Source organism: Neoarius graeffei, chromosome 15, assembly GCF_027579695.1.
Source record: "Neoarius graeffei isolate fNeoGra1 chromosome 15, fNeoGra1.pri, whole genome shotgun sequence".
NCBI lineage: Eukaryota > Metazoa > Chordata > Actinopteri > Siluriformes > Ariidae > Neoarius > Neoarius graeffei.
The window spans coordinates 75,348,577-75,361,862 of record NC_083583.1 but is presented as its reverse complement, the minus strand read 5'-3'; the positions used below and the strand labels follow the sequence as shown (position 1 = coordinate 75,361,862).

Below are 13,286 nucleotides of genomic sequence, written 5' to 3'. Positions count from 1 at the left end.
GTCCTTCTAAGGGCAGCAAAGCACAACATCCTGCGTGGCTACAACAAGAACTACATCCCAGGCTGGGATGAGGAGTGCAGCTGCCTGCTGCGCCAACACCAGCAGGTGAGCTCTAGGGATGAAATGGACACAACAGCAACAACCTTACTGCAGAAGCTGGACGACACCCGAAGGACTAGGTGGACTGAAGTAGTGGAATCTATCGACTTCACCCACTCTAGCCGGAAGGCATGGCAGACCATCAACCTGCTCTCAGGGAGAAAAACAACACCCCGCAGGTGTCAAGTGACAGCAGATGCTATTGCTTCCCAGCTCCTGAAAAATGGCTGCTTCCCAGATGCAGACAAAAACTTTACATGACTGATCTTGTGTGGGGTATCGTCTCTCTCCAGGGCAGCCAGCGTCGATGCCAACCTCTCAGGAGACTTCACAGCAGCCGAACTAAGTGCAGCAATTAACAAGCTGAAGCCGGGCAAGTCACCAGGTCGAGACAATATCCACCCAGAGTTTGTCATACACCAAAGTGAAAGAACATCTTGCTGGCTATGCTTGTTCTTCTCAGCATGCTTTCGGAGGTCCAAGCTTCCAAAGACTTGGTGCCATGCTTCCATCATAGCCTTGCCAAAGCCAGACAAACCCGCTGAAGATCCGAAGTCCTACAGGCCCATCTCTCTGCTCTGTGTCCCATATAAGATCCTGGAGAGGCTGATTCGCAGCCGCATTGAGCCAGTGGTGGACCCACAACTCCCACCGGAACAAGCCGGCTTCCACCGAGGTAGGTCAACAATGGATCAGGTAACCCTACTCACTCAGGACATTGAAGACAGCTTTCAGGATAACAAGAAAGCTGGAGTAGTATTCCTGGACCTGACAGCCGCCTATGACACTGTGTGGCACCGTGGACTACATTTGAAACTGTTGAGGACAATCCCGGGCCAGCACGTGGTGAGGTTCATCATGGAGATGCTATTGAACTGTAGCTTTATCCTACAGACCAGCGATGGCCAGACCAGCAGGCTCAGAAGGCTGAAAAACGATGTCCCACAAGGCTCCGTCCTCTCACCAATGTTGTTCAACATCTACGGTACATTCACAACCTGCCGGATATAATATCTACCAAGTACGGCTATGCGGATGATTTAGCCATCATGCTTCAACGCCCAACATGGAAGGCGATGGAAGATGGTCTCGACCGAGACATGGGTATCCTGGCAGACTACCTTCAGAAGTGGCACCTTCAGCTCAGTGTGGGCAAGACAGTGTCTGCAGCATATCATCTCAACAATCGGGAAGTAAGAAGGGAACTGGATGTGTATGTTGGCAACAACCGCCTGGAGTTCCAGCAAGCCCCCAAGTACCTTGGTGTATGCTTGGATCGGACACTGTCCTATAAACAACACCTGGATGAAGTGAAGGCCAAGGTAACAGCAAGGGTCTCGCTCATCCGCCATCTGGCGGGTTCGACTTGGGGAGCTTCCCCCCAGACCCTTCGCATATCCACGGAAGCCCTTGACCTACCCATAGCCGAATACTGTGCCCCTGCCTGGAGTACCCTGTCCACACATGAACAAGGTAGATACTGCCATCAACAGCGCCCTCTGGATAGTAACTGGTTGTCTGAAACCCACCCCTGTGTCTGCCCCAGCCAGACTCCGATGGGATGCAGCTACCCTCACCCTGGCAAGAAAAGCCTGGAAGTACGACTAGCACATCCTGCACAAAGCCACAATAACACCAGCTCCACCAGGCAGGCTCAAGTCTCGCCATCCCTACAACAAGACAGCACAAGAGATGCTACAGTCTATCCCTGAGGACTTGTTCAGAGATGCCTGGCTGGCAGCATCCTGGAAACAGATGTGGGAGACGACTGGGCCCTCTTGCATCCAACAACACATCAGGGACCCAGGAGGCAGTGTAAAAGGAGAAGATCTGCCACGCCACCTGTGGACCTCGCTGAACCATCTATGCACTGGGGTCAGATGCTTCAAGTAATTTTTGAAGAAGTGGGGCCTATCGGACAGTGCGGCATGCGAGTGTGGCGAACCTGAACAGACTGCCGAGCACATAATCACCGGCTGCCCCCTATACAGCCCACCCTCAGAAGCTGGTCTCTTCGACTTAGGACCAGAGATGAGGGCGTGGCTGCATGACACTGAGTTGGCCATCAGATGATATACGAAAGAGAAAGACTTGGTATATTTTACTTCTGTGAATTTTTAAATTGTTCATTTTTGGATTACGCTTGATTTTTGTCACTGCTGCCTTATAGAGTAAATATATACGTATGCTGTATTTACTATATGGACATGGGATCAGAAAACTATTTTATTTATAAGCAGGAGCCATATGGACCCATAGGGGACTGATTTTTTTTGCAATATCTTCCTTTATATTCATTATAAGTGCGACCGGGCGAGGTTTGTTTTGCCTGGCAACAGTTATTATTATTATTATTATTATTATTATTATTATAGATCAAATAGAGTGGCGGCTACAATTATCGACAGTCCATAATTATCGACACCTTTTCAGATTTTACAAAGGTGAGTTTCAGTTACAACAGTTATTATTGGTTAATCAATCAACTGGAAGACCCCCCGCCCTCTGATCTTGTCGTCTGATGACACAGCTCGTTACCTGAGATGGAATTTTTTTAGCACGATCAGCAATTTTTCGGAAAACCTGGATGTTATCATCACAGGTAAGCATGGTGGAAAGATCATGGACATGTTTTTACTGATCAAATTCACCAATATTTCATGATCTCTTCGTCGAAACCTACTTTGTTTCTTATTCTTTCATTTGACAGTCGCCATTTTGTATCTAAACGTGCGTTTGAGAAATCATGTGAGGTGTCGATAATAGTGATCACTTTCACCGGTGTCCACCATTATCGACACCCTGTGGGATTAATGGATATTTACAACTGTTATGGATCGATCTTTGTGTAACATTGTTGAAGTAGACGAAGTACTTAAAAAAAAAAGTGCTGTGATTTATAATATTTTTTTTTCTGATTCATAACAGAATGGAATGTTTATAGAGTATTTGGAATCCGATTGTAATAAATAGAATTAAACCAGAATTAAATTCCTAGCATTAAAAAATTACGTTTGAAATATTCAGATTTGTCTATTCCAATCAGAATTTTTTTTTTTTTTTTGCAGCTCGTTGTAAATATCTACCACATATTACAATATCAGTAGACATTTTATATTTTGGTTTGAGGAATGACGTGACCTTTGACCTGGATGTTCATTTGGTTACAATCTCAATTGCCTGTTGATATTTATTGGTAAACTACAAAACTAGAAATTAATACAAACAACGAATGATTAACAAAATGTGATCTACGAAAATACTTAGAAAGTGGGACAAAAATATTTTCTGATGCAGGTTAAACATTATGGGTGGCATGGTGGTGTAGTGGTTAGCGCTGTCGCCTCACAGCAAGAAGGTCCGGGTTCGAGCCCCGTGGCCGGTGAGGGCCTTTCTGTGCGGAGTTTGCATGTTCTCCCCGTGTCCGCGTGGGTTTCCTCCGGGTGCTCCGGTTTCCCCCACAGTCCAAAGACATGCAGGTTAGGTTAACTGGTGACTCTAAATTGACCGTAGGTGTGAATTCTCCTTCGTCTTCTCCACGTTCAGACGGAGATTGTTGTTCTTGCACCACATGGCCAAGCGGCTCACCTCACTCCTGTAGATTGTCTCATCGCCATTGTTGATGAGACCCACCACAGTCGTGTTATCTTGTGTTTATATTGTCTGAGTGTTTAGTCTATGTCTAGTTCTTATCTAGTGTTTATACTGTTTATATTGTTTGTTTGAGTGCTTAGTCTGTCTAGTTCTTATCTAGAGTGTTTATACTGTTTATATTGTTTGTTTGTTTTTTCAATTATTCTATTTTTATTTATTGCATTGCCTGTTTGCACCGTGGGCCAGAGAGGACTGAAATTTCATCTGTGCTGTATGTCGAGCATGTATAGCATATTTGACAATCAACTTGACTTGACTTGAATGTGAGTGTGAATGGTTGTCTATGTGTCAGCCCTGTGATGACCTGGCGACTTGTCCAGGGTGAACCCCGCCTTTCGCCCGTAGTCAGCTGGGATAGGCTCCAGCTTGCCTGCAACCCTGTAGAACAGGATAAAGCGGCTACAGATAATGAGATGAGATTGTGAGAGGAGCTGATTTCAGAAGGAAAACACACTCTCATGAAATTGTCAAAGTATAATTTTGTTAATCAAGGGCTGTAATTCTGGTAAAATGTGACCCAATTGGACGAAATTACAATATGCGTACTACTGACATATAACAAAGAATCCTGCCAAGTTTCGTGAAATTCCTCCAAAAATTGTGGGAGTAGTTGATTTCAGAAGGTGAGCGCCCTTCCCGGGATGGACAGATGGATGGACGGATGGATGGGAATCGCCACGACATAATCCACCTTTGGGCCTTTCAACCAGTGGGGGATAAAAAAACGACGAATTGGATTCTGGGAAGGATGAGCTGGACCCTTTAAGGTTCTCTTAACTAATAATAACTATAACATAAACCTCAGAATTAACAAACCATAAGTATTGTTATAAAAAGTAACCACATTAGCACATATTAATTGACACTTTCATTGTTATCAATCGGAGACACTGATTTTATTTATTTATTTATTTATTATTTTGAGGGAGGCACAGCGGTATAGTGGTTAGCGCTGTCGCCTCACAGCAAGAAGGTCCGGGTTCGAGCCCTGTGGCCGGCAAGGACCTTTCTGTGCGGAGTTTGCATGTTCTCCCCGTGTCCGCGTGGGTTTCCTCCGGGTGCTCCGGTTTCCCCCACAGTCCAAAGACATGCAGGTTAGGTTAACTGGTGACTCTAAATTGAGCGTAGGTGTGAATGTGAGTGTGAATGGTTGTCTGTGTCTATGTGTCAGCCCTGTGATGACCTGGTGACTTGTCCAGGGTGAACCCCGCCTTTCGCCCGTAGTCAGCTGGGATAGGCTCCAGCTCACCTGCGACCCTGTAGAACAGGATAAAGCGGCTAGAGATAATGAGATGAGATTATTTTGAGGGCGGCACGGAGGTGTAATGGTTAGCGCTGTTGCCTCACAGCAAGAAGGTCCGGGTTCGAGCCCCGTGGCTGGCGAGGGCCTTTCTGTGTGGAGTTTGCATGTTCTCCCCGTGTCCGCGTGGGTTTCCTCCAGGTGCTCCGGTTTCCCCCACAGTCCAAAGACATGCAGGTTAGGTTAACCGGTGACTCTAAATTGAGCGTAGGTGTGAATGTGAGTGTGAATGGTTGTCTGTGTCTATGTGTCAGCCGTATGATGACCTGGCGACTTGTCCAGGGTGTACCCCACCTTTTGCTCGTAGTCAGCTGGGATAGGCTCCAGCTCGCCTGCGACCCTGTAGAACAGGATAAAGCGGCTAGAGATAATGAGATACGTATTGAAAGTCTTTTCAACTTTTGCAGTGGCCAAAAGATCGTTAAGGTGTCGATAATTGTGGCCGCCGCTCTACAGGTATATATTTCTTTATTTTCACATTGGTGTGAATAAAAACAAACTCCTTTTTCAAAGTATCAGTGTCGGTATCTACAGGACTTCCATCGGTAAACCGTGTCATCGGTATAAAGATATCGATGGTATCGGTATCGGGTATCTGCAGCCGAGTGGCCGGGACCCGAGCCCCTCCCTCCGGCCTTATCGCAGCATCACAGCGCGCTGTTTCTCCTGCTGAAGCTGCTGATGAATGGAAAAGGAGGCGGAAGAAGAAATGGCGGAGAGAGAGCAGAGGAGCAGCCCGAGTCCTGCACAGTCCTCCCGGGTCACACAGCCCAGAGCCGCCGCCGCCGCTTCTCGGTAAGAAATAAAGTGCGATACAAAATAGCAGCGGTTTCCTTCCGCCTTCCTTCATCTTCTGATTATTCTGTAAACAGAGCCGCCTTGGTGTTGTTGCTGTTTGTTGGGAAGGAGAGCAGGATGCTTGTTGATAGAACTGGACCGATTTCTAAAGTGTAAAGTGGGAATAATGAAGAATTTAGATCCTAAATACATGCTTAAGTCTCAAAACTAATAATTGGGCAATAATTTGTTTATCACAATATCACTGAAAATCTCAGACACTGCATTTACCTGTTTAATTGTAAATGTTGCTGAATGGTGCAGAACACAAGCAAACACACACCTGAGAGTCTTGTGCATGTTCTGATCAGTTGTACTGTATTTATACAACCATTAAAACATCATCTATAATCCTACATTACATCCTGGAGGAGGAGGAGGAGGATGCGCAACATGATTCACACAAAATATTGGGAAGATAATCCTAATCCCAGGACCTTTTTTTTTTTTAAAGGATGAGCTCAAATCTGTCAGGTCTTGAAGGATTGTTGATGTGTGCTTCTTGTGCACAAACCCATCATTTTGTTCCCATGAAAGTTTAAAAAGCGTGCTGGATTGGAATGCACATATGTTTACAACCAAATAAACATGCAGCACATTGTAATGGCTGTACAGTATACAGTACACATGATATCCCTGTTCCATAATTTGGCCTTTCTGGCTCATGTAAATGCATATTTATTACAGAAAATAGAGAACATTTCATAATGTGGGCAATCTGTGGGAATTTTAAGGTCAATAAACCACGTTCTCAGACTTTTTTTTTAAAGGACTAGCAAATATTGGAAATCTATTTCGCCAAATTCCTTTGCATAAATCCCATTCACACTGAACCCTGTTCTTCAGTAATGCTGCTTAAACCTGCCAATGTGTCTTTTGATTTTAGGACAGTTTTTTTATTATTAACTAGATAGAACTTGACGCCAACGGTGTCGATGGGGATGCCTCCGCCCGGTAGACTACACGCCTTATTAAGTTGTGATTTAGGGATGGACATTTGACCTCACAGTAATCTTGACCTGGTGAAATTACTTGTATCAGCCTTGGAGATATTTTCACAAGGTTTTCAGACAGACATTTGACCTCACAGTGACCTTGACCTTAGACCTTTTGACCTCAAAATTTAATCAGTTCATGTTTGTCCCAAAGTGCACAAATGGTGAAAGTTTGGTGAAATTCCTTTCATTAGCCTTTGAGATATCGCGTTCACAAGGTTTCGGGACGGACGGATGGACAACCCGAAAACATAATGCCTCCTGCACCTTACAGTGGCGGAGGCATAAAAAGAAAATAGTTATGTGGATGATAATCTCGTTCCATGTTTAAATTGTAAATATTCATCTCATCTCATTATCTCTAGCTGCTTTATCCTTCTACAGAGTCGCAGGCGAGCTGGAGCCTATCCCAGCTGACTACGGGCGAAAGGCGGGGTACACCCTGGACAAGTCGCCAGGTCATCACAGGGCTGACACATAGACACAGACAACCATTCACACTCACATTCACACCTACGGTCAATTTAGAGTCACCAGTTAACCTAACCTGCATGTCTTTGGACTGTGGGGGAAACCGGAGCACCCGGAGGAAACCCACGCGGACACGGGGAGAACATGCAAACTCCACACAGAAAGGCCCTCGTCGGCCACGGGGCTCGAACCCAGGACCTTCTTGCTGTGAGGCGACAGTGCTAACCACTACACCACCGTGCCACCTGTAAATATTCAGTTCAACTCAAATCAATTTTACTTGTGTTGCTCTTTTAACAACAGACAATTTCACAATGCAGCTTTGCAGAAATATATACTGTAAATTCTGGACCTAAATTTTAAATGTATAAATTTACACTTAATGAGCAAGGCAAAGGTGGCAAAGAAAACTCCCTGAGAAGATGTGAGGGCATAGACTATCCCTGATGTTGAACAAAATAGTTTGTCAAAAATAAATTTTGTACATTCTCATGGTTGTATGAAGCATATGGACAGAATTAAGCATATATTATGGGAAATATTTTAGCGAGCTAGACATTTACCTGTTAGCCTCATAGATTCAGTTCAAAACTAAAGAAGCAAATGTTGGACAACAGACATTTCCTGGGTGACATTTGGGTTAAGGGGAAAATACATTTTGTGGGAAATCTCTTTCAAGGAACTTGGCAAATGTACATTACAGCATGCTTAGTAACTAAAAATGAATGCACATGCAACTTGGTGACTGCAGAGAGCAACCCGCAAAGACGTATCTGATTCACTGCTAGCTATATTTATCCAAATTTAGAGCGCCTTCACTGAGTTGGGTTTAGCTTTAATGAATGCTCCCAGTTAGTTTTCCATTACAGGACAGCACAGTGAGAAATAACACGCAGGATTGTTTCTGCAGAGTGCCACACTGAAATGTAATATTAATTCCCACTGGACTGCAGACTTACTCTAATAATACACCAACAGTCCCCCTCTTTTAAGTGCACTCCATGCCCTTGGCCTCCACCCAAACCTGGGCATCTGTTCTGATCCTCTTATGCAGATTTCTCTGCAGGATCAGCAAATGTTCCTGTTTTTTTTTTTTTTTTTTTTATTCCACAGCAATATGAGTGTGTTCCCATTCCATCACATATACTAATTTTAAAAAAAAAAGTAGATACAGTGGTGCTTGAAAGTTTGTGAACCCTTTAGAATTTTCTATATTTCTGCATAAATATGACCTAAAACAACATCAGATTTTCACACAAGTCCTAAAAGTAGATAAAGAGAACCCAGTTAAACAAATGAGACAAAATTATTATACTTGGTCATTTATTTATTGAGGAAAATGATCCAATATTACATATCTGTGAGTGGCAAAAGTATGTGAACCTCTAGGATTAGCAGTTAATTTGAAGGTGAAATTAGAGTCCGGTGTTTTGAATCAGTGGGATGACAATCAGGTGTGAGTGGGCACCCTGTTTTATTTAAAGAACAGGGATCTATCAAAGTCTGATCTTCACAACACATGTTTGTGGAAGTGTATCATGGCACGGACAAAGGAGATTTCTGAGGACCTCAGAAAAAGCGTTGTTGATGCTCATCAGGCTGGAAAAGGTTACAAAACCATCTCTAAAGAGTTTGGACTCCACCAATCCACAGTCAGACAGATTGTGTACAAATGGAGGAAATTCAAGACCATTGTTACCCTCCCCAGGAGTGGTCGACCAACAAAGATCACTCCAAGAGCAAGGCGTGTAATAGTCAGCGAGGTCACAAAGGACCCCAGGGTAGCTTCTAAGCAACTGAAGGCCTTTCTCACATTGGCTAATGTTAATGTTCATGAGTCCACCATCAGGAGAACACTGAACAACAATGGTGTGCGTGGCAGGGTTGCAAGGAGAAAGCCACTGCTCTCCAAAAAGAACATTGCTGCTTGTCTGCACTTTGCTAAAGATCATGTGGACAAGCCAGAAGGCTATTGGAAAAATGTTTTGTGGACGGATGAGACCAAAATAGAACTTTTTGGTTTAAATGAGAAGCATTATGTTTGGAGAAAGGAAAACACTGCATTCCAGCATAAGAACCTTATCCCATCTGTGAAACATGGTGGTGGTAGTATCATGGTTTGGGCCTGTTTTGCTGCATCTGGGCCAGGACTGCTTGTTATCATTGATGGAACAATGAATTTTGAATTATACCAGTGAATTCTAAAGGAAAATGTCAGGACATCTGTCCATGAACTGAATCTCAAGAGAAGGTGGGTCATGCAGCAAGACAATCCTAAGCACACAAGTCGTTCTACCAAAGAATGGTTAAAGAAGAATAAAGTTAATGTTTTGGAATGGCCAAGTCAAAGTCCTGACTTTAATCCAATGGAAATGTTGTGGAAGGACCTGAAGCGAGCAGTTCATGTGAGGAAACCCACCAACATCCCAGAGTTGAAGCTGTTCTGTACGGAGGAACGGGCTAAAATTCCTCCAAGCCGGTGTGCAGGACTGATCAACAGTTACCGCAAACGTTTAGTTGCAGTTATTGCTGCACAAGGGGGTCACACCAGATACTGAAAGCAAAGGTTCACATACTTTTGCCACTCACAGATGTGCAATATTGGATCATTTTCCTCAATAAATAAATGAGCAAGTATAATATTTTTGTCTCATTTGTTTAACTGGTTTCTCTTTATCTACTTTTAGGACTTGTGTGAAAATCTGATGATGTTTTAGGTCATATTTATGCAGAAATATAGAAAATTCTAAAGGGTTCACAAACTTTCAAGCACCACTGTAGGTACATACTGCATACATATACATGTAGAGCTAGCTGCCTTATTTACAGTGCTCAGCATAAATGAGTACACCCCCTTTGAAAAGTAGCATTTTAAACAATATCTCAGTGAACGCAATTTCCAAAATGTTGAAAAGACAAAGTTTAATATAATATCTGTTTAACTTATAACATGAAAGTAAGGTTAATAATATAACTTAGATTACACATTTTTTTCAATTTTACTCAAATTAGGGTGGTGTAAAAATAAGTACACCCCAAAACAAAAACTACTACATCTAGTACTTTGTATGGCCTCCATGATTTTTAATGACAGCACCAAGTCTTCTAGGCACGGAATGAACAAGTTGACGACATTTTGCAACATCAATCTTTTTCCATTCTTCAACAACGACCTCTTTTAGTGACTGGATGCTGGATGGAGAGTGACGCTCAACTTGTCTCTTCAGAATTCCCCACAGGTGTTCGATTGGGTTCAGATCAGGAGACATACTTGGCCACTGAATCACTTTCACCCTGTTCTTCTTCAGAAATCCAACAGTGGCTTTAGGTGTGTGTTTAGTCATGTTGGAAAAGTGCACAACGACCAAGGGCATGGAGTGATGGTAGCATCTTCTCTTTCAGTATAGAGCAATACATCTGTGAATTCATGATGCCATCAATGAAATGCAGCTCCCTGACACCAGCAGCACTCATGCAGCCCCACATAAGGACGCTGCCACCACCATGTTTCACTGTAGGCACCATGCATTTTTCTTTGTATTCCTCACCTCTGCGACGCCATACAGTTTTGAAGCCATCAGTTCCAAAAACATTTATCTTGGTCTCATGACTCCAGAGTATAGAGTCCCAGTAGTCTTCATCTTTGTCAGCATGGGCCCTGGCAAACTCTAGGCGGGCTTTTTTGTGCCTGGGCTTTAGGAGAGGCTTCTTTCGTGGATGGCATCCATGCATGCCATTCCTCTGCAGTGTACACCATATTTTGTCACAGGAAATAGTCACCCCAGTTTGGCTTTCTACTTCTGTAGATAACTGCAGTGAACTTGCATGCCGATTTTCTTCAACCCTTCTCATCGGAAGACGCTCCTGTCGAGGTGTTAACTTCCGTGGACGACCTGGACGTCTCTGTGAGATGGTTGCAGTTCCATCTTAAATTTTTGTACCACTTTTGCTACAGTATTCTGACTGATAAGTAAAGCTTTGCTGATCTTCTTGTAGCCTTCACCTTTGTGGTGTAAAGAAATTATTTTCTTTGGGGAATTCTGAAGAGACAAGTTGAGCATCACTCTCCATCCAGTCACTAAAAGAGGTCATTGTTGAAGAATGGAAAAATATTGATGTTGCAAAATGTCGCCAACTTGTTCATTCCATGCCTAGAAGACTTGGTGCTGTCATTAAAAATCATGGAGGCCATACAAAGTACTGCCTGTAGATGTAGCAGTTTTTGTTGTGGGGTGTACTCGTTTTTGCACCACCCTAATTTGAGTAAAACTGAAACATGTGTAATCTAAGTTTATATTATTAACCTTACTTTTCCATTATAAGTTAAACAGATGTTATATTAAACTTTGTCTTGTCAACATTTTGGAAATTGTTTGTGTCATTGAGATATTGTTTAAAATGTTACTTTTCAACTCATGTACGCTGAGCACTGTAATAAATAACATTCAGGAAAAAGCAAAAAGATTGATGAGGACACAGTAATGTTGCCATCCGTTTGCTTTTTCCTGAATGTTCACCGTAACTTTGTGTTCATGATATGTTATGATAGTGTCAATAAAGAATTTTGTTTGGAATTGAATGTGATTTTTTTTGTTTAGGATCCTTGAAGATCTTGACAAGAATTCTAAAGATCCTTGAAGACCTTGAAAAGAACTTTGAAGAGTCTTGTAGATCCTTGAAGATCTTGGCAAGAAGTTAAAAGATCTTTGTAGATCCTTGAAGATCTTGCCAAGAATTATGAAGATCCTTCAAAATCTCTTGAGGATCTTTTGTTGAGATCCTCAAAGACCCTCACAAAACTTTATGGCTCCTTGAAGATCCTTGAAAGATTTTCACCAAGGATATTTCAGAGTTTTTGTATTTACGCACATCTTGTTTGCTAGTTCTTGTGAGAGGCCAACTTTGCACTTTTAGGCCATCACTCATGAGAACAGTCCCTAAAAGCAAACCGCTCCGGCTATGGAAAGCATTACTGTGTCCATAAGTTCACTTCAGACGGGTTCCACTGTATTTTGTAAGATCCATGTACCACAGACTTGATTTCCACTGCTTTCTTGATCTTGAGATGCTTCTGAAGATTTTGAAAATATCCCAAAAGAACTTAATGAAATCCTTAAGATCCTTTCAAGATCTTTGAAATCTTGAAAATCATGATTCTTTCAAAGATCCTTTTAAGATGTTGGCTATTCAGGATTCCATGGTATATCCTTTTCCAATTCTTATGAATCATAATTATGTAAGTTTCAATCTATTTCCATCCTTGCCAATTCCGTTGAATTAGGATCATTTAAAAAAAATTGAAAGATCCTCATTAGATCCTCGAGCATCTTAAAGGATCCTAACAAAGATTTCATAGAGACCTTGACAAGGATCCTTACAAGATAATGATTAAATCCTTGACGATTCCAGTTAGTCTTTTATAAGAGCTTGAAAAGGATCCTTTTAAGATCATGGAAGGATCCTTGTTAAATTTTTGAGGATCTTGGAGGAACATTGCTAAGATCTTGTGAAGGTTTTGACAAAGATCCTGATCACATCCTCAAAGATCCTAGCAAAGATCTTAAGATCTTTGAAAGATCCTTGTTGAATCCTTGAGGATCTTGCAGGATCCTTGCAAAGATCTTGTGAAGACTTTCACAAAGATCCCCATCAAATCCTCAAGGATCCTACCAAAGATCTTAACAGGATCCTTGTAATATCTTTGAAAGAACCTTGTTGAATCCTTGAGGATCTTAAAGGATCCTTGCAAAGATCTTTGCGGGGTTCATTATGAGGATCTTTGCAGGATCCTTAAAATAATTTTGTCAAATCCTTGAGGATCTTTACGAATGATTTTGCATCTGAAGATCTTTCTAAGATCCTTTTAGGATCCTATAAAAATCTTCATCTTTAAGGATCTTTGGCAGGTCTTTGACAGTCCTCATGGATCC

General features: G+C 42.4%; 1 protein-coding gene across 1 annotated transcript in view; it reads left to right on the top strand.

The window, feature by feature from the left end:
• Positions 1-1,175: 1,175 nt before the first annotated feature.
• The window catches only part of mapk8ip1b (mitogen-activated protein kinase 8 interacting protein 1b), a 71,314-nt gene continuing 59,203 nt past the window's right edge, over positions 1,176-13,286 (top strand). The window contains exon 1 of the mRNA XM_060940705.1: positions 1,176-1,421. Coding sequence (XP_060796688.1) covers positions 1,176-1,421 — 246 coding nt within the window. The remainder of the gene's footprint in view (positions 1,422-13,286) is intronic.